This window comes from Mercenaria mercenaria, chromosome 12 (genome assembly GCF_021730395.1).
Source record: "Mercenaria mercenaria strain notata chromosome 12, MADL_Memer_1, whole genome shotgun sequence".
Taxonomy (NCBI): domain Eukaryota; kingdom Metazoa; phylum Mollusca; class Bivalvia; order Venerida; family Veneridae; genus Mercenaria; species Mercenaria mercenaria.
Window position 1 is genome coordinate 45,351,549 of NC_069372.1, and position 27,075 is coordinate 45,378,623.

A 27,075-nucleotide genomic window follows, 5' to 3' on the forward strand; every position below is an offset into this window, starting at 1 on the left:
TTGTCACTCTCATATGACAGCCTCACACTCAAACTCCAACAAAGTGTTACTTCCCCTTATCGGAACAGATTGTTTGACAATATTCCTGCGCGGAGGTTTCTTTACACTCTACGACAATGGAAGCATAATTCTATACTTTAGTGCATTTAGGTTACAGACCTATAAATGCAGGCAAGTTTGTATCGGGTACACGCGAGACTTTTTTGTGTGTTTGATTTGCTGATTGATAAAAAAACGACTGCATATATTTAAAATGGCACTCATTTTGCTGTCTTCGACGCACTTTGTATTTATATAAATCAAGTAATAAGGAAAATATAGGCAAAATGTTACCTGAAAGTCACGTGGGTTGGCAACCCTGGTAAAAGAAGTAGTGTAACATGCATTAGACAATGATAATAATTACGGACTCAAAGTAGGAATAATTGTATTATTTGTTACAAGTCTGGGGTAGTCTGCATAGAAATAATTTTCGTAAAGAAACAATCATTCAAAAAACAGAAGATTACTTAACTACAGTAACTACCATTCCGCCGCCATTTAATAAGATTTCTCAATACTTTGTGCGTTATGTCATCTCTTGCAATATTATGTAACTTCTTTTCAGACTCTAAGCTCTAATTCAGAGTCAAGCACTGAGAAAAGTCGAGCGCGCTGTCTTACGGACAGCTCTTGTTTAATATATTGTCAGTTGTCAGATATAAATAGCTTTAAGAAATACGTCGCGATCTATAATAGAGTTTACGCAGTTTACATGCTTCCGCCTTGCACATCAAACATGCCCTTGTATTGCATACCATAATGGAAATTGTAGCGTCAACTGGTATTGATGTCATACATTTACAATTTTGTTTGATCTCTCTTTAACATTGTTTAAACGGGTCCAATATTGTACACCTTTCGCCGAACGGCAAAATTGCCAACATACGTCAGCTATCGAAACAGCAGCCGAACGCTGCCTGTATGCCCGGTGTCCGTCCATAGCGTTGGTGCCAACACCTTGTTCCTGGTAAGGCTATACTCATATTGGGAACTATGGGAACTATTTGTTTTATCCGTTTAATTTCTTTTTTGGTTAATCCAGCAATGGATGAAAATTGTTACTGAAGCAGAAAATTTGTGAGTTAGAAAATCTAGAGAATTTTAAGACATAATAATCTCTGTATAGAGAACACATTAAACATGTAACTACTATGGATATATCTATCAAAGTTTTATTTGTTGATACACTGTTTGAGTGTAAATGTTGAATAGCATTAGGTCACGACAAATATCTTCCATGAGTAGCATCCGGTAACATACATGTACCTCATCTGACGACCTGATGTAGGAGTTCGAGTGTTGTGAACTCTTGATCGTTCCACCATGACGTGACAACATAGCAACTGGAGTTCTTTAAAACTGGTGATCATACGGAACAATGCAGGTTTATCGTATACGGCTGTGACTCAATGCAGAGCTGGGGCGCCTGTATAAATTACAGACTCTGGTATATACCGGATTCAAGCAGTTTGAACGAAAGTATCTTAAATAATTATATCTTGTAACCATGGTAATACTTGCCCTAACCTTTAGTCACTATATTATACATATTATACACTAAATGCGTGCTACATATTAGACCCTAAATGTGTGCGGACACGCAATAATTTGCGTATTTTTGCAGTGCGCTCCAATTGAGATAATCACTTCCAGACATGCGCAGAAGACCACTCCAGCTCTGCAATGAGCAATACTTATGATGTAGCCAGTTAGAATATATCGATGCACGTATTTTACGAAGAAATACAACTTAAATATGATAATGGCGAATACAGTACATCATCAAGCTGGGGTAATACAATTAGAGATAAAAGTCGACAAACTGTTCAAGTGAGAACATAATATTTCAAGCATTTCCACTGTCAGATACAACATTGCATGTTATTTTTATAACTGTTCAATTAATAAAAATACATATTATGGTATTACATCCATCTTTTGCTATTATGCTGTTACATGTATTATGATGACATTCTGTTAGGAAGCCAAGTAATTATGCACTTACTGAGAAATCTTTTAACACAACACTCATTTTTTGCCAGTATCTTTTAAATACGTTACATAAAATTGCACATACGCTTATAAACAATTATTGTTAAAGCCATATAGAAATTTCAATATTAAAACAAATTTAAGCAGTCATATATTACTTATCTTACAACCTTAAAGTCACAAAAACACATATAAGTAACACATTTTGTAAGTAAAAAAGCTTCATTTTAATACAAAAACAAATAATAAGACATAGAGTAATACCATTGTTTTGTCAAAACTAGGCAGGAAAATGAACATTAAGAGAACAGTTTTGAGAAAAGTATCTTCAAAATGAAACTATATAGTAAAAACACATATCACTGACAGTGAAAAAACAACAACAACAAAATAAGGGAAGCTTCGCCATAAAATCTTGTCAAACACACAAATGTTCATTTCAGATGTATTGTGACGAGTTATCAAGAGGTCAAATAAGTTCATGTAACGATTACCTCACATGCTATCTAATTCGGTGATGTAACGCTGAAATAAGCGTACGAATGAAACATGATAAAACAAGGCGTTCATCAATGGCGACCGTTTACTATAATACTTAATCTTTAGATATTTACTCCAAATGTAGAAAATCCTCGTCAAATGAGCCGTGCCATGGGAAAACCAACATTGTGGGTTTGCGACCAGCTTGGATCCAGACCAACATGCGCATCCGCGCAGTCTGGTCAGGGTTCATGCTGTGCGCTATTAGTTTCTCTAATTCCATTAGGCTTTGAAAGCGAACAGCATGGATCCTGACCAGACTGCGCGGATGCGCAGGCTGGTCTGGATCCATGCTGGTCGCAAAGCCACTATGTTGGTTTTCTCATGGCACGGCTCAAATGTTTTTTTTTTATTTCACTAAGTATATAAAGTGAGCGTTTATATAGAGCTACATTCAGCATTAAACGTCATTCAGTAACAGTCAGTTAAAAAAACCTTCCAGTTTTTTTAGTGGTAGTACATATTTATACTGTGTTTAACTATAGGGCCTACATGTAAAACGTATTTACTAATGTTTAATACTGTTAATGCACATACACCTGTTAATTTCATGTTTACATTTAGTCATATACTATATTTAGTATTTGTTCATATTTCCAATTCTGAAATTTTGGGTTAGCATACCTTTAACGTCACAATTTTGAAGTAACTGATTTTTATACAAATTATGCCCTACGAAACTTCCAGTTTACAACAGTTATACCACGTATACAGGAATTTTCTTTTCTCCCAGGACAGATTACACAATGTATCATGTTATGTTTATATTTTAAGTTTGTTTGGAAACTGACTTCGCAAAATCATTCATGCCCCTATGAACCGAACAGGTGGCGGCAGGTGACTTCAAAGTACTGTAATAATGAACATATTTGTTTTCAGTTACCTCCATTGGTTGTCAATGGAGACTGAAGTATATGATTCAGTCGCAGATCAATTTCAATCGGACGCTTGCACACCAAAAGCGGCTATAAAGGCATTGATCACTGTAATCATTAGAACAATACCAACGGTGAAGTTGTTTAGCTTATTGGCGCGATTCTTTTCTTCCATATTTTCCCCTTTCATACATCCAACAATGAGCAGCATAATTCCGACAACGACTTGCAGGATGACAGAAACTGCGATGAGAACGATATTTATAGAAAAGTATTCGTGCGAGGAGCCTAGACTGATGGTAGTTTTCAGCTGTGAAGCATTTGACATCAGCAGACCCACGTCAAGAAGACCTTTGGCTATTGTCTTCTTCGTTGCGTAAGTATTGAAGTCAAACGACTCATTGTTCTGGAAAAAATACAAACGTAGTTTTATTTTATTACGCGAATCGTCAATGTTTAAAAATGGCCAATTAAAATGGAAGAGGCAGGAGGACCAGCACCTGTCGTTTGGTAGAACAGGTATCCGTTCTCCAGATAGTCGTTCTGCAGGACCCGCATAGGTTCTCTAGAATTTGATTTGGATTGCTGAACATTGTTGTGCCCATCCAATTATTTTAGCAAAATTATGGAAAAATTAAATAATTTAACACATACTTTACCTAAAGGAAATATAATTATAAGAACTATTGTATTATAATTATCAAAGATTTACATTAGAATATATATTCAGCCGAAATTCATTAGAAACTACATTGAAATCGAATGAGATAGTCCACATTTTTGAGCACCTTTGTAAGGGGGGTAATTACAAACTTTCATAAAAAAAACCCCAAAAGCACATACAGTACATTTTTAATAGGTAATTATTCGTTTTTGTTCATTACATAAATCTTTTACAGAATATACTAAGCCTTTACCCTGCTAAATTGCTAAAATGTTTAATTTGGGTAGTACCAATCATTATTCAAAGGGATGTGCAGACAGGTTTTGGTCTGCACTGGTCGCAAAGGCAGAATCATTTGCCGGTTAAAATGAAAAATGTCATAAAATATTGCTTAAATCTGACTGGCAACCTTTAAATTATGTTACAGAATTTACTATTACCCGCTTCAAAGATTATTTGAGTCTTGTTTTTTTGTGTCTATGACAAGGCATGGTAATAAAAAATGAGATGTTCTGCATTTTAACGATTACTTTTTTCCCTGACATTTAACTAGAATTGCCCTAATAAAATGAATGTTTCATTTACGTTTACAAGTAGGCAAATAAAATTTTAGGAAATATTGAAGAATTCCCAATTTTCAGTGAACGCTACGTTTTGAACACGTTTTTCGCAGTGTTTATCGTTTCTGATATTGTCGTTAGTAAAAATATAATCAACAACAAATTTGCAGGAATCCTGTTATAATATATGTATATCGCTACAGTTCATTGGTAGTTAAGCATATGAGAGATAACATAATTTAAGAAGCTTCTAAAAAGATGGTTTGAATAAATAAATGAGTCAAAATTAAGAGAAAATAATAATAATAATAATAATAATAATAATAATAATAATGATAAAGAAACTTACCTGTTCCCCTTCTTCCGCACCACATATCTTTACTCTGCTATCTGACAGTGACATTTTTAGAAATAAAATTGTAGAATGTTCGTAAACTTACTAAAAACTTCCTATGTTTTATAGTACTTCATTAAATGATCTAATCAGTTTCCAAAAATAAAATTAAACGTAATTAAAGATAAGCTACATATACAAAGGTATTGTTTGTAAATAATTATTATCTCAACACTGTCAATCAGTAAAAACGGAGATAAAGCACAGGATAGTCAAAATGGTCCGATCTGAGATGCATCCCTTTTTTCATATAAACAGTTTTAAAAATCGAGGCCCTAGAAGTAACCCGGCTCGATATCTCCGTAACAGGCAAAATAAGGGTCGGAGAACCATATCACTTCAGATGACACACTTTTATGTGATCTTCATGAAACATTGTCATAATGTTTGCCTCTATAAATCCTAAATCAAGATTGACACTGGGTCTACGAGTTTAACTTGGTTAACGAATAGATAAACCTTTTTAACATTCCGGAGAGAATACTGTCCCTCTAATCTTAATGAAATTTGTTCATTGATTTACTATTTATAAGTTAAGTCAAACGTAAGCCTTGGTCATCTAAGATAAAAAACTAGGTCACCAGATAAATTCATTGGAAAAAAATCATCTTGATCTTTGTGAGACATGGTCAGAATTATTGTCTTAATGACATCTGAGTCAATTTTGAAACTGGACCATCTGAGTTCAATATCAAGGCCATTGGGTCAGATAATGGAAAAATCTTATTTACTTTCTAGAGACCAAGGTTGTAACCTGATATTTGATCTTCATGAACTGTGGATAGGTTCTTTGTCTCAATCAAATCTAGGCCATGTTTTTAAATTGTCAAGTACGAAAATGGACAATCTAGAGGCAAAACTATATCAAATGGGACAATATAGGGCCAGCTTGGCTCTCCATGTAATTGAAACATTCAGTAATGTTGTATAGGGGAAATAATGTCAAAATATTTGTCTATAAATAAAAAAGTTCTTACAGTATCAAACACAATCAATCTTTTTCAACCAGTCAAACATTTTGTCTGTCTCGGGTTTTAATTTAATTGAATGTGTGGTTCATTTCATGAGTAAATAGATTGATTAGAAGTTTAAACAAATGATAGGAGTCCTCTATTTTTAAACTTAATTTTTCTGCACAATATTTATCTTTTTCAGTTTTGCATGTGTGGCCGAGGCACTGCAGCGGACATGGTCTTATACTCACAATGAGGTATGTAGAGCGGACTCGATAATACGTTTCGCATTGGTTGCCCTCGGCGATTATATAGATACGTACTTTACCGGAGTTCAGAAGCTGCGACTGATCCGATACCAAAACCGCAATGATATTCTATTTTCATTGACATCGCAAACACTTCGTGGAATAAAATAGAGTTATTATAATAGTAGCTCGATCTGGGATGCTGTATTAGGCTCAGGTCGGATCTTACGAAGCGCGCAAAAGCGCCGAGTGTGTTCCGACGCTGCAAATTCCACGAGAGCTGAATACAAAATCCCAAATCTAGCTACTGTTATAATGACCCTTTTATTATATACCTCCACTTTTTTGTTTGTGGTTTTGTTATCGAACGACTTCTTCAATGTTTACTAATGTTAAAATAGATCTGAGTGAATTTATCATGTGCGTTGTTTATAGAACTGTGTCAGATCATGCATATTAAATTAAGGTAGACCGGCAACATACAATACAACAGGTATAATACAGATTTTTTTTCTGCCGAATTTTTGTTTTGATAGAATCTTTATACATGTAGGTATATAATAAAGACGAATAATCCCAACCTTAATGGCAAACTCACGACAGTGATTATCTCCCCTAGAGCTTGCATTTATCACAGTCGTTACAAATACAACCTGACCATGAAAATCACATTACCATTGAAATGAATATCTTTTTTTCGATTTTAATTTTTCTTTTCACACCCTCATTAGCATTAGATCTCAGAAAATATTCAAAACTCGAAACAATTTCAATAACTAAAGCCTGTTATCAAATGGTAAGAAAAGACGATTTATCGAAATTGTGATGGCAGAGGCCTCTTAATTGAAAGGCTAGGCCACTGCGTAGGAGGTTGCCATAATGGACAACCTGAAAATGAATAATCTTATCTTGAAAGTAACATTATTTCAATTATTGTGTATAATAGATCAAATTAAATTGATACTATTGTGCATCATTTCATTATACAATGTAACATTTACTAAAAGTAGAAAGTTAAGGAAAATATTAATACTATTTTTAGAGACGGCCTGCTATGTGTAAATTTACCGAGCTTGTAAATTCAGTTATTGTACGTATTTTAAAGAATTTATAAATTTTCCTTAGTTTTAAAGAGATTTCTCGACAAGATTCCACTGAATGATGTTCATGTGTTTTAGTGGTTTGATAGTATCCGACAGTTGAACAGACCACGTCTTACCATCTCTCATTTTAGCTCCAGACAGATGATTTTTTTTCAAATCTTTCTCAACTGAAGCAGTACATGACAAGTATCATTTTGGTTTGTTGTCTTTTGTTTCTTATACTCCGAAATATTTACTATTGCGGTCATGCGCATGTCTACGAAGTTTTACATTGTATACCGTTTTTATATTAGTATATAATGTCTTTGTACCTTTCAACTCGTGTCGCTGTGCACAGAGATCATCTACTCTAGAAGTTGCTTCATGATCAAACGTACCCAATACAGATATCATCAGTGTATTTCGAGTGTTTTCGTTTTGTGTGTATGGCATCGTTTATGATATCAACACAGATCGGTTCATCATTTGAGTTTATTGCAACTATAAGGCGACAGAACATGACGATTAGTGCTCAGAGGTAATATGTAACCTGTTGAACACATTTTGTTAAATAATGCAGTTGTTCAGAATCATGTAATTTCCCCAAACCAGGAACCATTTCAAAACCAGTAACCATTCCAAAACGGTTCAAAGGAGGAGGTAACATACCACTAGTAATATAGCCTTGAAAAAAAGGTGAATGCTCAGATGGCGGCATGGATATGAAGTAAAGCAAGATTAATTTTTGCCAGATAGCTATTGTTCACGGCACTCAATGCCGCTTGCTGAACAATGCTCACTTGCTAGTGTTCACGGCACTCAATGCTACTTGCTGAACAATGTTCACTTGCTAGTGTTCACGGCACTCAATGCTACTTGCTGAACATTCCTCACATGCTAGTGTTCACGGCACTCAATGCTACTTGCTGAACAAGGCTCACATGCAACTGTTCACGGCACTCAATGCTACTTGCTGAACATTGCTCACATGCAAGTGTTCACGGCACTCAATGCTACTTGCTCAACATTGCTCACTTGCTAGTGTTCACGGCACTCAATGCTACTTGCTCAACATTGCTCACTTGCTAGTGTTCACGGCAATCAATGATACTTGCTGAACATTGCTCACATGCTAGTGTTCACGGCACTCAATGCTACTTGCTGAACATTGCTCACATTCAAGTGTTCTCGGCACTCAATGCTACTTGCTGAACATTGCTCACTTGCTAGTGTTCACGGCACTCAATGCTACTTGCTGAACATTGCTCACTTGCTAGTGTTCACGGCACTCAATGCTACTTGCTGAACATTGCTCACATGCTAGTGTTCACGGCAATCAATGCTACTTGCTGAACATTGCTCACATGCTAGTGTTCACGGCATTCAATGCTACTTGCTGAACATTGCTCACATGCTAGTGTTCACGGCACTCAATGCTACTTGCTGAACACTGCTCACATGCAAGTGTTTACGACACTCAATGCTACTTGCTGAAAATTTCTCACATGCAGGTGTTCACGGCACTCAATGCTACTTGCTGAACATTGCTCACTTGCTAGTGTTCACGGCACTCAATGCTACTTGCTGAACAATGCTCACTTGCGAGTGTTCACGGCACTCAATGCTACTTGCTGAACATTCCTCACTAGCTAGTGTCCATGGCACTCAATGCTACTTGCTGAACATTGCTCACTTGCTAGTGTTCACGGCACTCAATGCTACTTGCTGAACATTGCTCACATGCAAGTGTTCACGGCACTCAATGCTACTTGCTGAACATTGCTCACTTGCTAGTATTCACGGCACTCAATGCTACTTGCTGAACATTGCTCACATGCAAGTGTTCACGGCACTCAATGCTACTTGCTGAACAATGCTCACTATCTAGTGTTAACGGCACCCACTGCTATTTGCAGAACATTGCTCACTTGCTAGTGTTCACGGCACTCAGTGCTACTTGCTGAACAATTCTCACTTGCTAGTGATCACAGGACTTAATGCCACTTGCTATGCTAGCGCTTATGGCATTTTAAATGCTCCTTACTTGCTAGTGTTCATGGCACTCAATGCTACTGGCTGAACAATGCTCACTTGCTGGTGTCTACGGCACTCAATGCTACTTGCTGAACAATGCTCACTTGCTAGTGTTCACGGCACCCAATGCTGCTAGCTGAACATTGCTCACTTACTAGTGTTCACAGGACTCAATGCTACTTGCTGAACATTGCTCACTTGCTAGTGTTCACAGGACTCAATGCTATTTGCTGAACATTGCTCACTTGCTGGTGTCCACGGCACTCAATGCTACTTGCTGAACATTGCTCACTTGCTAGTGTTCACAGGACTCAATGCTACTTTCTGAACAATGCTCACTTGCTAGTGTTCACGGCACTCAATGCTACTTGCTGAACATTGCTCACTTGCTAGTGTTCACGGCACTCAATACTTCTTGCTGAACAATGCTCACTTGCAATTGTCCACTGCACTCAATGCTACTTGCTGAAAATTGCTCACTTGTTAGTGTACACGGCACTGAATTTTACTTGATGAACAATGCTCACTTGCTAGTGGTCACATGACTCAATGCTACTTGATGAACATTCCTCACTTGTTAGTGTACACGGCACTGAATTTTACTTGATGAACAATGCTCACATGCTAGTGTTAACGGCACTCAATGGAACTTGTTGCACATTGCTCACTTGTTAGTGTTCACGGCACTGAATGTTACTGCCTGAATGAACAATGCTTATATGCTAGTGTTAACGGCATCCAATGCCACTTGCTGAACAATGCTCACTTGAAAGCGTTCGCGGCACTCAATGCTTCTTGCTGAACATTGCTCACTTGCAAGTATTCACGGCACTCAATGCTACTTGCTGAACATTGCTCACTTGTTAGTGTTCACGGCATCCAATGCTACTTGTTGAACAATGCTCACTTGCTAGTGTTCACGGCACTCAATGCTACTTGCTGAAAAATGCTCACTTGCTAGTGTTCACGGTATTCAATGCTACTTGCTGGAAAATGCTCACTTGCAAGTGTTAACGGCACTCATTGCTACTTGCTGAACAATGCTCACTTGCTAGTGTTCACGACAGTCAATGCTACTTGCTGAATCAAGCTCACTTGCTAGTGTTCACGACAGTCAATGCTACTTGCTGAATCAAGTTCACTTGCTAGTGTTTACGGCACTCAGTGCTAGTTGCTGAATAAAGCTCACTTGCTAGTGTTCACGGGACTCAATGCTACTTGCTGAACATTGTTCACTGGCTATTGTTCACGGCACTCAATGCTGCTTGCTAAACAATGCTCACTTACTAGTGTTCACGGCACTCAATGCTACTTGCTGAATCAAGCTCACTTGCTAGTGTTCACGACAGTCAATGCTACTTGCTGAATCAAGCTCACTTGCTAGTGTTTACGGCACTCAATGCTAGTTGCTGAATAATGCTCACTTGCTAGTGTTCCCGGGACTCAATGCTACTTGCTGAACATTGTTCACTTGCTATTGTCCACGGCACTCAATGCTGCTTGCTGAACAATGCTCACTTACTAGTGTTCACGGCACTCAATGCTACTTGCTGAAGAATGCTCACTTGCTAGTGTTCACGGCACTCAATGCTACTTGCTGAACAATGCTCACGTACTAGTGTTCACGGCACTCAATGCTACTTGCTGAACAATGCTCACTTTCTAGTGTTTACGGCACTCAATGCTGCTTTGCTGAAAAAATGCTCCCTTACTATTTTTCACGGCACTCAATACTGCTTGCAGAAAAATGGTTCCTTGCTAGTGTTCACTGCATTCAATGGTGCTTGCTGAATAATGTTCTCTAGCTAGTGTTCACGGCGCTCAATGCTACTTGCTGAACATTGCTCACTTGCTTGTGTTCACGGCACCAGTACTCCTTGCTGCGCTAGTGTTTACGGCAATCTAAATGCTCCTTACTTGCTAGTGTTTACGGCTCTCCGAATACCTTTTACTGAACATTCTTCACTTGCAAGTGTTCACGGCCCTCAATGCTGCTTACTGAGCAAATGCTCCCTTGCTAGTGAGCACGGCACTCAATGTTACTTGCTGAACAATGCTCACTTGCTAGTGTTCACGGCACTCAATGCTACATGCTGAACAATGCTCACTTCCTAGTGTTCACGGCAGTCAATGCAGCTTTGCTTAAAAATGCTCCCTTGCTATTGTTCATGGCACTCAATGCTGCTTGCTGAAAAATGCTTCCTTGCTAGTGTTCACTGCATTCAATGCTGCTTGCTGAATAATGTTCACTAGCTAGTGTTCACGGCGCTCAATGCTACTTGCTAAACATTGCTCACATGCTAGTGTTCACAGCGCTCAATGCTACTTGCTTGTTTTCACGGCACCCAGTACTTCTTGCTGTGCTAGTGTTTACGGCACTCTAAATACTCCTTACTTGCTAGTATTTACGGCTGTCCGAATGCTTTTTACTGAACATTCTTCACTTGCTAGTGTTCACGGCCCTCAATGCTGCTTGCTGAGCAATGCTCACTTGCTAGTGAGCACGGCACTCAATGCTACTTGCTGAACACTGGTCACTTGCTAGTGTTCACGGCCCTCAATGCTACTTGCTGAACATTGCTCATTTGCTAGTGTTCACGGCACTCAATACTGCTTGCTGAAAAATGCTCCCTTGCTAGTGTTCACGGCACTCAATGCTACTTGCTGAAGAATGCTCACTTGTTAGTGTCCACGGCACTCAATGCTTCTTGCTGAAAAGTACTCACTTGCTAGTGTTCACTGCACTAAATGCTGCTTGCTAAAAATGCTCACTTGCTATTGGTCATGGCACTCAATGCCTCTTGCTGAAAAAAGCTCACATGCAAGTGTTCACGACAGTCAATGCTACTTCCTGAATCAAGCTCACTTGCTAGTTTTCACAGCGCTCAATGCTACTTGTTGAATATTGCTCACTTGCTTGTGTTCACGGCACCCAGTGCTTCTTGCTGTGCTAGTGTTTACGGCACTCTAAATGCTCCTTACTTGCTAGTGTTTACGGCACTCCGAATCCTTTTTACTGAACATTCTTCACTTGCTAGTGTTCACGGCAATCAATGCTGCTTGCTGAGCAATGCTCATTTGCTAATGATCACGGCACTCAATGCTAATTGCTGAACATTGCTCGCTTGCTAGTGTTCACGGCACTGAAAGCTACTTGCTAAACATTGCTCATTTGCTTGTGTTCACTGCACTCAATTCTGCTTTCTGAGAAATGCTTCCTTTCTAGTGTTTACGGCACTCAATGCTGCTTGCTGAAAAATGCTCACTTGCTAGTGTTCGCGGCACTTAATGTTACTTGCTGAAAAGTGCTCACTTGCTAGTGTTCACTGCACGAAATGCTGCTTGCTGAACAATGCTCACTTGCTAGTGTTCACGTCACTCAATAATACTTGCCGAAACAAGTTCACTTGCTATTGTGCACGGCACTAAATGCTGCTTGCTGAACAATGCTCACTTGCTATTGGTCACGGCACTTAATACTTCTTGCAGAATATTGCTCATTTGCTTGTCTTTACGGCACTCTAAATGCTTCTTTCTTGCTAGTGCTAACGGCACTATGAATGCTACTTGCTGAACAATGCTCACTTGCAATTGTTCACGGCACTTAATGCTACCTGCTGAACATAGTTCACTTGCTAGTGTTCATGGCCCACAATGCTACCTGCTAAACAATGCTCACTTGCAATTGTTCACGGCACTTAATGCTACCTGCTGAACAATGTTCACTTGCTAGTGTTCATGGCCCACAATGCTACCTGCTGAACAATGCTCAATTGCTAGTGTTCACGGCACTCAATGCTACCTGCTGAAGAATGCTCACATGCTAGTGTTCACGGCAAACAATGCTACTTGCTGAACAGTGCTCACTTGCTAGTGTTCACGGCGCTCAATGCTACTTGCTGAACATTACTCACTTGGTAGTGTTCACGGCACCCAGTGCTTCCTGCTGTCTTAGTGTTTACGGCACCCTAAATGCTCCTCACTTGCTAGTGTTTACGGGACTCCGAATGCTTTTTACTGAGCATTGCTCACTTGCTAGTGTTCACGGCACGCAGTGCTTTTTGCTGTCTTAGTGTTTTCGGCACTCTAAATGCTCCTCACTTGCTAGTTTTTACGGCTGTCCAAATTATTTTTACTGAGCATTGCTCACTTGCTAGTGTTTAAGGCACTCGATGGTACTTGGCAAGTATTGCTCACTTGCAAGTGTTCACGGCACCCAGTGCTACTTTCTGAACATTGCTCACTTGCTAGTGTTCAAGGCACTCAATACTACTTGCTGAACAACGCCCACTTGCTAGTGATCACAGCACTCAATGCTGCTTGCTGAACAATGCTCACTTGCTAGTGTTCACGGCATCCAATGCTACTTGCTGAACAGTGTTCAGTTGCTGGTGTTCACGGCACCAAGTTCTTTTCGTGTTTAAGTGTTTACGGCACTCGTAATGCTCCTCACTTGCTAGTGTTTACGGCACTCCGAATCATTTTTACTGAGCATTGCTCACTTGCTAGTGTTTAAGGCACTCACTGGTACTTGGTGAGTATTGCTCACTTGCAGGTGTTCACAGCACCCAATGCTACTTTCTGAACATTGCTCACTTGCTAGTGTTCGCGGCACTCAATGCTGCTTGCTGAACAATGCTCACTTGCTGAACAATGCTCACTTGCTAGTGTTCACGGCACTCAATGCTGCTTGCTGAAAAATGCTCACTTGCTAGTGTTCATGGCACCCAATGCTACTTGCTGAACATTGCTCACTTGCTAGTGTTCACGGCACTCAATTCTTCTTGCTGAACAAAGTTCACTTGCTAGTGTTCAGGGCACTGAATGCTACTTACTGAACATTGCTCATTTGCTAGTGTTCGCGGCACCAAATGCTACTTGCTGTGCTAGTGTTTACGGCACTCTAAATGCTCCTTGCTTGCTAGTGTTTGCAGCACTCCGAATCCTATTTACTGAATATTGCTCACTTGCTAGTGTGCACGCTGAACATTGTTAAATTGTTAGTGCATGTTCATGGTACTGTAAGAATCACTGAGAAGCGGCGTTCATGTGACATTGCTGTCGCTTTTCACTGTGATGTTTTCCACGCAACGTTTATTGTCCGCTTTTAATTTAGTATCGGTAACACATTATGGCATACCAATATAATTACATCTTGTCATGCATTACAACACCTGTTTACAAATGTGACAAGCAAAAATATACTTTTCCACTAGAAATACTGGGTGATACCTTGTTTTATTCTCGGCTTGTTACTAAATAAGCTGACAAAAACGTCGGAAGCAGTGCAGAAAGGGTAAGTCATACGAATATATCCTTATTGTGCTTGCGAGAAGAAATACGACACCATTGTCATTTTGTACTGTCAGAGGTTTGTGACTTCAAGAGAGGTAAGCTATTAGATATCTAGTATACTTGAAAGTACTTTTATTATTCTTTGTGAACACAGATATAAATATGATTATTGACATAAACAAAGCTTTAATAAAATTCATATTTGTAAAATAATTTTCATAGAAATCTATGGTGGCATATTTCTGGGAGGATGTCACGATAATTTTTAAACTTTCTAGGAAATGTGTGCATTTGTTTCTGAAAACATTTAGGCAATAAATAATAATTTCGAGATATTTTTATTCATTTCCTGAAAATGTTTTAGCGCAAAATTTTTCGTTAATTCTTGGAACTGCCACAAGATGCTCGATAGCTATCATTTTAATATTTCAAACTTTCCAGGAAAGTTGTGCATTATTCTGAAAATATTATCGGAATAAATTATTTTTTTCTCAATATGACTTTTATTTTGAGGAAACTATAGGCTATTGAGATAAACTTTTCAGAACAGTTTAAAATATCGAGATAATTTCTAAAAGCATCAAGAAAGGTAATCTAGCTAATAAATGGCAGATTTGGGCACTTGCACAAAAAGTATCGAGAAAATAATGTAAATTATCGGAATAATATTTCCTGGAAACTGATCATGATCTACACTGGTCGCAGTACTATTATGAAATTCAAGGGTCTGAGAGAAAACAGATCGATACCATTTATTTAGCATATGCAATAAATGTGATTTGTAAAGAACTTTGTCTACGCGTTGTTCTACCTTACGACGTTAATATTTATCACGTGACCAAGAACACATGGTTCCGGTTCAGCGCTACCTTTCTCCATACATCATTACATGCGCCGTAAAAGTAATTAAACAAAATTTAATGGGAAGACTAATTTTTAAGTAAATAATGTGGTTTTAATCGGATACACTTGTAAATTTTATAGGTATTGGACCCCTAATAGTAATGTTTAAAAACTGGCATTTGCTTGGTATATTCTTAAAGTTGACCATGTTTCGCACTGTGTTGCAAATTTTAAACAACTTTTACCGTGCCGTCTTTTGTAAATTTTGTATAATGTACAGTGTCAATGTCAAGCTTAAGTAAAGACAAATTTCAATGTTATGGCCACTATCTAAAACGTTTGCAAAGAATTCATTACAGCATTAATTTTGATAAAAGAAACATCAGACTATTGTTAAACAATTATAAAACACAAAATAAAACTGTAAACATCATTTTTTCTAGGGTGCCTCAAGTAAACAGATCTAAAGAGACAGAGTTCTAACTCCAACATTGAAAAATTAAGATCGAATCCTGTGGGTCTGTTTTGAATTTTGCTCACTGCATTCAAAAATAACCTTGGGGCAGAAGTAAAATCTACCTGCATTTCTTCCACAATATGTAATCTGAAGAATGAAGGCAAAATAGAGAACTTTTACCGCATGTAACTCAGTATTTTTAAAGATGTCTAACTCTACCCTTCCTGATTCAGAGGTAAATTCACTTTGAACAGCAAGAAATCGCTTATAAAATGAAAATTTTACACTTTTGTACAATACATCCATAATAAGTCTTGAAAGAAGTAAAAACTTACTAGAAAAAAAGGAAAATATGGAGAAACAAAATTTGGTCCCAGTGGGGCTTGAACCTACGCCCTCTAAAAATTGCTGTCAAGGTAGGTTTATGGAAGGAATTGAATACTCTTCAAAAACGAGGTACTCTATTACGGGTCCAATACCTCAAACTACTTTAATTACGCGATAAAGATTTGTCATGTGACCAAGGCGAATGACACACGAAACTAAATTAATCCGCTAAAAATATAAGTCGTCGGTAGAACCAATCTTTCTAACGTGAAAATCACGGATATAGATTTTTTATGAAGTATTTGCAAAAAATGTAATAATTAAAAATGCCAATAGGGCCCTTTTCTTATATATTACTGATATGATGCTAGTCTTGCCAACTCTCTTGTGGTATTTTGTTGATATTCTGCTAGTCTGGCCCAATTATTTTCAAGTGCGCTCACAATACTATTAAGTGAATCAGTTGGATTTCTTGACATTGGCATGTAGAAAATATTGGACCTTCAACATACTAAATTTTTAATCTCGCTTTGATTTTGACTGTATCACTAATTACGTCACAAGATTTTATAAAAAGTGCATAGTCCATAGTACAAATGTAGTACTATTTTCGTATAAACTAAACGGATTAAAGCCAAAAAGACATGACTGAACTGAAGTTCGTGAAGACTTTGGACTGGTTTGCTAAAACTTTATGATTTATATAAAACATTTTGTTAAGGGGAAATGGGACAGTTGCCTTTATGTATATAGGCAAAAATTTTCCTACGGGCAGAATTTCTTCAAACTTTGTATACTGACTTAGAATCAAGTTTAAAACGGAAATATGTATTAATCAAAGCTTTCAGAAACCTGATGGGGCGGATCAATTGTTTTGCTATGGTTATGCAGGTGAAACGATATTTTTAATTGTTTAATATATTCGTGAATTTTGTGTAGACTGACTTGAACACTAGCGAATTTGCATGTCTTTCTTCATTTACAAATATTTCTAACAGTTTTTTTTCTAAATACAAATTTATTATTGATTTAGGGTTTATTATCGTTCCTGAAATACAGCTTTCTGAAAGACTGAAATTGTCCTGTGGATACGGAGAGACGTTTCAACGGCTTACCAACAACATATAGGACTGATTACACCAAACAGGAAGTGACTACTCAGTGTTATATGTGAAGAAGTCCAAAATGTAGTGCCATACTGTTGATGAAATCTGGTATAATGAGTCAAATGAGGATGTGGCAGTTATATTTTTTGGCTTAGTGTTATTAGTATTGCTTATTGTATTGAGAAAAGATCTAGACCATTTTCATTGTGACTTTCCAGGTATTAGTTTTGTTCTTTGAGAAAATGTCTACAAAGGCGTAATTTGTAAAGAGCTGTTTTCGGGGGAGCATTTTCAGAGGGTGATGTTTTTCAGAACAGATTGATTTTCTTATATGTAATATCGCATGTCATAGCATGTCAATATTTTTCTATTTTTGGTAAGAAGACATGTCATACTAAATGACCATCATGGTTTTCATACCAATGAACTGCTCTAAAGTACTCATCGGAAAATAGGTCTCGAGAGTTCATTGTTTATATAAAATAAAGAAGAAACTAATTGGTAGAGTGTAACCTATAATAGATCTATTAATAGTGAGGACATGTGACGTCACCGATAAGGTCTGCTATCTAAAAATGGGACATTCATCTGGGGTCTTCCGGCACCATCAAAGCCGGGAAGTCGCCATATGACCAAAAATTGTGTCGGTGCGACGTTAAACCCAACAAAATAATAAATAAACATAATTAAATAAAATATTTTGCATTCATTTCGTTTTATTTAAGTTTCTAGCCTTCACATCGCAAACACAATGTTCTTTCATTTCTATTAACTGGAATGAGAAACACTTTATCTACTGTATACTGAACTATGCACTTTTCCAAATTCTTTAAAAATGTAGACAGTAAAGTTTTGAAATTGTATATACATGTTAGCAGTAACATACCGACTTTTCATGAATATATAAATGAATGATGTTTTTTTTCTATCATTCTGTTCATTTTGTGACACATCCCTCTTTCTAAAACGTTTTTGAAAAAAATATTTTCACTGAGAAAAATTTATTAATACTGATCGAAAGCGTTAATTAAAACACAAACGTTTTCACAGAACAGAAAAAAAAACAAATTGTTCCTCTTAGTAGCCGTTATATATCATCATTACTTTTTGTAATGTGTGTCATCCGTTCGTGTTTATGAATTTAACGCTCATAAATTTTGTAAAATGCAAATAAATTCTTATGATCGCATAATTTGAATTTATTGAAATTTTGAAATGTCTTGAGCAACATGTATACTTTCAAATTACATTGTGATACGTAATGTTTTCCGGCTACGTACATGTATTCAGTCGTTGAAATAATTAGCACCTTTGAGATATAGGTATGTTCTGTTTATTACAAATGACCCCTTAGTGTGACATGTAGATATTTGACTTTCGGTAATAAATTTTGGATGTTGCTAATCTTATGCAACACCATACTAAGTCTTTTCTATCAAATCATGCACAATTATGTATTTTCAATAAGGAAATATTTGACGGACCCCGACCACAGCTGACATCCCAACCACCTCATTAGCAACCATCTGTTGTTGTGAGAATCAGTTGTTTAAAATGAAATAGAAGTTATGATTGTGACTGTGCTGATATATGCTTGAAAGTCTTGAATCAATAGTATTTTGTACTAAATGTTTAACCGCAAGTGCTTTTCTTCGGCGTTTCGAATCCGAAAATATTGTGCTTTGTTAAGACTCTAAAATTGTTCTTCTGATGCTAGATTTTAATAATATCATTTGCAGAATATGGTGCAATGTGCATGCAACGTACTTTTTGAAAGTTTCTTTTTATTTGCTTACGCTGTTTGAAAGAGTTTGGTCTCCTTAAAATAATCTGTATAATTTATTTTGTATATTTTCTACGCTTGTTCCAATATATTTATTTAACTAGTTATTGTTTCCGCATGTCATTTATTCTGTTAAAAGGAGTGCGTCAAACAGCATGTCTCTTCGAAAATTACTGAGACTGATACATGTATATAGAAAGCAATTCAGGCATTGCATTATGGTATAACTGATATATGTTCTATAAATAGAACACAAGAGCGTGCTATCATCCGCTTCCAATGCATTGGGGAGTTTGTCTCGGCTAAACGCATAATTTGCATTACACATGCACGGTAATGATACCTATAGTTTCAAGGGATAATAACATTGTAATTCGGTCAGATAGAAAAGCAGAAGCACACGATTCCTGTCAAATCTTCGTTATGGTTATTTTTAGCACACAAGTATATTTTAGCACACAAGGCTGTATTATTGCGCTTTTTAATAAATATTGCCGATATTAAACGCATTGTTTTTATATGATACACACTTTGATAGATATGTCTCGGCTAGGTTAAGTATGATAGTGTAACTATGCAAAAAGGTTGTTAAGTGAAGGAGGTAGAATTTCTTTTACGCACTATTTTGTTAGGCTTATTGCATTAAGAAATGACTTGAATTTTGAAAGTCTGTGTCAACATTGAGGCCGATACTCCGCCCCAAAAATTATAGACTGCGAAGGAACTGTATATTTCTGAAATCAAACATTTTTTTATTGCTATTACATCAGAATTCTCGTTTTCTCTTCACCTAGACAAGGCAGATGTAATAAAGTATTTCGACCCCCCATAGAATAATGACCCCCCGGTCATTATTCTATAGAAAAAGTGACCCCCCGGTCATAGTATTATGACCTCCAGATCATAGTACTATGACTCCCCCACGTGAAGTAAACTGAACCTCACGAAGAATATTGACTCCCATAAAAAAACGACCCCCGGTCATTTGGTCAAATTTAGTGATAACTCATGTATCTAAGGCCTAATTGCTGCATTTTATGCCCCCACTCGGGGGGAGGGGGGCATATAGATTTGCCCTTGTCCGTCCGTCCGTCCTTCTGTTTGACCATTAGCCCCAGATACCATCACTTGACACAGAAATCAAAATTGTCAACATACGTCAGCTATCGAAACAGCAACCGTCGCATTACGAAGAACGCTTCCTGTATACACGGTGTCCGACCAACACCGTCTTCCTGGTATACATACATAACTTGTAATATATATATAGTCCGTGCTGTCGTTTTGAACAGCTACAGCAAGACGTAAATTGATTTCAAATGGCAAAGGCATAAGGATCTTCAAAACTTTTCCACCTGAGTCCTGCAGGGGTAACTATGTATTATACTCTTGATACTCTGCATGTACTAATCCCCAATGATAACGCGATTCCCGCCGAAACGCGAGGACGAGTCTATTTCATGATAACTGACGAAATAATAATTCATAATGGTTACCCATTTACTTGACAATTAAATATTGGTATTTCTTTCATTTTAAATAGTTATTATATATATGGCAACATAGCTCAGTTGGGTAAACTGCAGACAACATTTGGATACAAGTCGTTTTGTGGGTTCGAATCTTCATAAGAGTTTTTTTCAGATTTGTTTTTTTTTTCTATTCGTTTTCATTTTTATTTCATTACTTTTGTTTCTTTCTTTCTTTCTTTGATGGTTTGAATTTGTATATATGTCTTTATATAACACAATAGCATGTTCATTATTTGCATGACTTGAGTGCATGCATTTAATCTATCATCTTTGATATATAATAAACTATTCTGATCTGCCATATCGGCTTTAGATACCTCTCTGTCGTATTGTCACAGAGCTCATGAAGGAAACCTAATTTTTATGCAAAAGTGAAATAAAAATTAATTCTCAATACTGAGTTTCGAACCCACACGGCAAAAGATCTGTTGACCATGGACATCATGCTTTACCACTGAGCTAATTTGTAATTTGAACAAAATCCGGAAATATTTAGATTGTAACATGCTAGAAAAATGCTGAATTCCCTATGTTCCATTTTAATCTATTTATAGTCATGTTTGTAAATATCAAGTTATCGTTGGGGCATAGTATTTGCAAGTTTTCTTTTCTCAGTTTGCACATAATTAGCACTAAGGCTATACTCACATTGGGAACTATGGGAACTATTTATTTTATCCATTTAATTTCTATTTTGGTTAATCCAGCAATGGATGAAAACTGTTACTCAAGCGGAAAACTTGAGTTAGAAAATCTAAAGAATTTTAAGACATAATAATCTCTGTACAGAGAACACATTTAAAACACGTATCTACTATAGTTATATCTACCAAAGTTTTATTTGCTAATACACTGTATGAATGTAAATGTTGGATAGCATCAGGTCACAACATACATCTTCCCTTAGTAGCATCCGGTAACATACATGTACCTCGTCTGCCGTCCTGATGTAGTCCTGAGTTCGAGTGTTGTGAATGTTCCGCCATGACGTGACGTCATAGCACTGGAGTTCTTTCAAACTGGTGATCATACGGAACAATGCAGGTTTATCGTATATAGCCGTGACTCAATACAACGCTGGGGGCCTGTATAAATTACAGACTCTGGTATATACATTAAAGCAATTTGAAAGAAAAGTATCATAAATGTATATATTTTGTTACCATGGTAATACTTACCCTAACCTTTAGTCACTATATTGTACATATTATACACTAAATGCGTGCTACATATTAGACACTAAATGCGTGCGGACACGCAATAATTTGCGTATTTTTGCAGTGCGCTCCAATAGATAATCACTTCCGGACATGCGCAGAAGACCGCTCCAGCTCTGCAATGAGCCAGTTCATATATCGATGCACGCATTTTAAGAAAAAATACAATTTAAATATGATAATGGCGAAAACAGTACATCATCAAGCTGGGGTAATACAATTAGAGATAAAAGTCGAAAAAAAGTTCAAGGAAGAAAATATATTTCAAGCATTTCCACTATCAAATACAACATTGCATGTTATTTTTTATAACTGTTCAATTAATAAAATACATCTTGTGGTATTACACATATCTTTTGCTATTATGCTATTATGATGACATTCTGCAAGGCAGCCAGGTTATTATGCACTTAACAAATCTCTTAACACAACACACATTTTTTGCCATTAGCTTTTAAATACGTTTCATAAAATTGCACATACGCTTAAACAATTATTGTTAAAGCCATACCGAAATTTCAATATTAAAACAAATTTAAGCAATCATATATTCATAATTATCTTACAACCTTGTCCCGTTTTTAAAAAGTCACAAAAACACATATAAGTAACATATTTTGTAAGTAAGAAAGTTTCATTTTAATACAAAAACAAATAATAAGACATACAGTAATGCCATTGTTTTGTCAAAACTAGGCGGAAAAGTGAACATTAAGGGAAAAGTTTTGAGAAAAGTTAGTATCTACAAAATGAATCTTAAAAAGCATATATCACTGTCAGTGAAAAAACAGCAACAACAAAATATGTGAAATTCCGCCATAAAATCTTTTCAAACACGCAACTGTTCATTTCATTCATTCTTCAAAAGATGTACTGTGATAAAAATAAGTCAAATTGCATAAGTGCATGTTAATGATTATCTCGGTTATCTCATGCTATCTAATTCGATGATATAATGCTTAAATACGCGTATGAATGATAAATAATTGCTTCAATTAGTAGATACCGGAATTATCTGTAAGTATATTACATAACATAGAGATACACTGTCCATGTTTCATTGAATTATTTAGTATTTAGATATTTATTTCAAATATAGGAAGTTCGAATCAAATGTATTTTATTTAACTAAGAATATAAATTGAGTGTTTACATAGAGCTACACTCACCATTAAACGTCGTGCAGTAACAGTCAATTATACATAAAAAACTTCCAGTGTTTTTAGTGATAGTACACATTTATACTGAGTTTAGCTGCACATGTATAAAGTGTTTACTAATGTTTAGTACTGTTATACACATAAACCTGTTAATTCTATGCTTACATATGCTATATGTAGTAAATGTGCATTTCTCCAAGTCTGAAGTTTTGGGTCTAGTATACCTTTAACGTCGTAATTTAGACGTAACTGATTTTTACACAACTTATACCTTACGAAAGTTCCAGTTTATATTAGTTATATTTGGATTTTTTTTTCACTCAGGACAGATTATCATTTACGTGTAATGTATAATGCTATATATTAAATTTGTCCCTATGAACCGATCTGGTGGCGACAGGTGACTTCAAACTGCTATAATTATGAACATATTTGTTTGCATTTACTTCCTTTCGCTGTCAATGGAAGCGGACAATAGTCTTTCTGCCTATAGAAGTATATGTTTTCCCAAAATTGACTGTTTTCAGTCACATATCAATTTCAATTGGAGGCTTGCACACCAAAAGCAGTTATGAAGACATTGATCACTGTAATGATTAGAACAATACCAACGATGAAGTTATTAAGCTTATTTGCGCGATTTTTTTGTTCCATATTTTCCAATTTAATACATCCAACAATGAGCAGCATAATTCCGACAACGACTTGCAGGACGACAGAAATAGCGATGAGAACGATATTTGTGCAAAAGTATTCGTGCGAGGAGCCTAGGCTGATGGTAGTTTTCAACTGTGAAGCATTTGACGTCAGCAGACCCACGTCAAGCAGACCTTTGGCTATTGTCTTCTTCGTTGCGTAAGTATTGAAGTCAAAAGACTGCTCTTCATTGTTCTGAAATATACAAACCCAGTTAGATTTTATTACGAGTACCGTTAATGTTTGAAACTGCTAAACACATAAACAAATGAAAATGATAGAGGCTACATGGCCGGTAGCACAGTTTTGTAGGGTGTCGTTTAGCAAAACAGATACCGGTTCTGTAGACAGTCGCGTTCTGCAGAACCATTACCGGTTCTCTGTACAGTTGTTCTGCAGGACCCGCATCGGTTCTCTAGACAGAAGTTCTGCAGAACTGTTACACTGTTTTAGACAGTTGTTCGGCAGAACCGGCATCAGTTCTCTGGAACGTCGTTCACAAGAACCGTTACACGTTCTTTAGACCGTTATGAATAAGGAGACACGTGAAGAGACACGATACAGTATTTGCAGGCCTAAATCTCAATCAAGTAACGGACTTGTTCGAAAGTGCTTATCTGAGTTCACTGGATGCTTAATAAATATATAATTTTAACTCCAGATATTCTGAAATTTTGATTGTTGCCTACGCAAGAGAGAGAGAGAGAGAGAGAGAGAGAGAGAGTTATTTCTGCATATGGATATGTATTCATTTAGTAAACGTACTTTGCTTTAAGAAAATGTTAAAATAAGTATGTATTGCAGTTATTAGAAATAATTAGAAATTACATTGAAATAATCCACTTTTTGAATGCTTTCATATCAAGGTGATGGGGGTGGGGGCGGGGTGGGGGGTGGGGGTGTTAATTACAAAATTTCATAAATTTTAGTAGGGATCTAACTATGTAATAAATCGTTTTGTTTACTGAATATACTTAAAATGTAAAATGCATTAAATTGTTGCTAAAATGTGACTGAAAATCTTTAAATTGTGTTGTAGATTTTTTTCCCGTTTTATAGATTGTTTAAGTCTTGGTTTGTGTGTATGACGAGGCATGGTAAAGGATAGAGAGCTTCTGTATTTTTAAAAGTACTTGTACTTTTTCTTGTCTGGCCTGATATTTAGCTTTAATTTCAGTTGACGTTATAAGTATTGAACACGCATTTCGTACTACACGCATTTAGTATTACTGTATTGTTTTCTTTTGAATATATTGTAATTAACACCAGCAACAAAGTTGCAGGAATTTTGTTGAATTTATTTTTATCGCTACATTTGGTTAAGCACATTTGAGGTAACAAAATAAAAAGTGCTTCTAAAATGTTGGTTAGAATTAATAAATTGGTAAAAAAATATGAGAAAATAATAAAATTTAAAAAAAAGAAAAGAAACTTACCTGTTCCCCTTCTTCCTCTCTGCTATCTGACACGTACATTTTTATAAATTAAGATGTAGAATGTTCTTAAACTCACTAAAAGCTCCCTATGTTTTACAGTTCTTCGTTAAAAATCTGGTCAGTTTCCAAAAATAAAATTAAACGTAATCAAAGATAAGCTACATATACAAAGGTATTGTATGTAAATAATTATTATCTCATAACTGAAATATACAAACAAATCATGTCATCAGTCAGTAAGAACGGTGATTATACAAGGGATAGTCAAAATGTTCCGATATGTTATTTTTTTCTGGAAAAGCACTTTGGTTTACGAAATGGTCATGTGTTCTATGTTGAAGATAATGAACTGTAAATTGTAGATCATTTTTCATATATTGGTGTGCAATTCTCTTTTAATGAACAGTTTAAATAGAACTAAGTCATATTTATTAGATCAAGCTATAAATGTCATTATTTCTGTTATTAAGAAATCAAGAAAGTTATCGTTAGGAATAGACATGCAGTTACATCGTTTTAATACTATGGTTGTTCCAATTTTGTTATATGGTTCGGAGGTGTGGGGAGTAGAAGATGTTAGTATTATCATATATGTCCATTTTGAAACTGTATCATCTGTGTTCAAAATCCAGGCCACTGGGTCAATATTATTGGCATTGAAAAATCTTATTAACATTCTAGAGACCAAGGTTCATGATCACCTTTCTAATAGCTCATTGTCACAGGGGCAAACAAATTTCAAAATGACTTTTTGGCATTTTTTTTCTCAGAAAACATTATCATTGTAACAAATTTAAGTGTATATGACTCATGGACCCATACCGTATCCTCGATACGTTACTTCCACCTGTGATTCGACCTGGTTAGGTAAACAAATGGGGTTGCGCCATAACTTAATGGACGTGACCGACAGAATATAAAAATAGCGTCATTTATGTGATGATAGCCGGAATGAGAATTGGTCAAAAGCTTTGTCACCATATATGCCATGAATTCCCAGTCCAATACTACCACTTTATATTTCCGCAGTAGCGTTTTTGACAAGTCTATATCTGCATGTAGTTCTCGTGAGGCTATCGGAGTGTAACATTATCGTATTCTCATTAACCGTTAATAAATAGGTTATAATATTTATTTTTAACCATCGGTATTCCAGAAATTACTAGAAGTGTTAAAGACCCACCAATACCTAGTGGCCTCCTATTTCCTCCCACATGAACTTGGTGCAAATAATTCTGGCAATACTGGTATAATACAGCTACAAGATGACAGGTAGATGATTTAGGCCCTGTTTTCACAACTTCATCTGCAAACTTATTCAGTCATTTTCTTCTTATTATATTTTTAAAAACATAGAATAATAACTATCTCACACTGTAGAAACAAAGTGTGGTCTAAACTCACATTAATACATGAAGTACCGCGCATACTACTACATTAATTTGATTATATACTTAGATATTAAATACATTGTCTTAGCCTTATATACTGTCAAATTGTAACTAGACACTTGTTATTTTCTCATTTTCTCCATGCAAAAAAATGTATAATTGCCATCCTGGAAATACAAAAGATTACAGTTATTTTGTGGTGTGTCTTTAAGGTAACTTGACAAACAGCCACTACTGACTTTGACATTTTATAGGGAAAAATACAAGTATATATAACTCTCAAAATATACAAAGTGTTTAGAATTGAATATCATACAGAGCTGTCACTATTAGTGCCAAACACCCCTGAAGCGTGCCCAAGAATGATACAGTTGTCTGCGCAAAATATGCCAGAATAGTTTAGGTATGAATCATTTTGCGACCAGATCAAAAAAGTTCTGCTCCTTAC

The 27,075-nt window shown here is 36.3% G+C and overlaps 2 protein-coding genes across 2 annotated transcripts; both read right to left on the reverse strand.

Moving 5' to 3' along the window:
• Nucleotides 1–3,510: 3,510 nt before the first annotated feature.
• LOC123534521 (ninjurin-2-like) lies at nucleotides 3,511–5,076 on the reverse strand. Its single transcript, XM_045316806.2, has 2 exons — nucleotides 5,023–5,076; nucleotides 3,511–3,855 (listed from the first exon to the last, which is right to left on the reverse strand). The coding sequence occupies exons 1-2, from the start codon at nucleotides 5,074–5,076 to the stop codon at nucleotides 3,511–3,513; spliced, it is 399 nt and encodes a 132-aa protein (XP_045172741.2).
• Nucleotides 5,077–22,188: 17,112 nt separating this feature from the next.
• LOC123535363 (ninjurin-2-like) lies at nucleotides 22,189–25,404 on the reverse strand. Its single transcript, XM_045317997.2, has 2 exons — nucleotides 25,237–25,404; nucleotides 22,189–23,995 (listed from the first exon to the last, which is right to left on the reverse strand). The coding sequence occupies exons 1-2, from the start codon at nucleotides 25,273–25,275 to the stop codon at nucleotides 23,645–23,647; spliced, it is 390 nt and encodes a 129-aa protein (XP_045173932.1). The 5' UTR covers nucleotides 25,276–25,404; the 3' UTR covers nucleotides 22,189–23,644.
• Nucleotides 25,405–27,075: the final 1,671 nt, after the last annotated feature.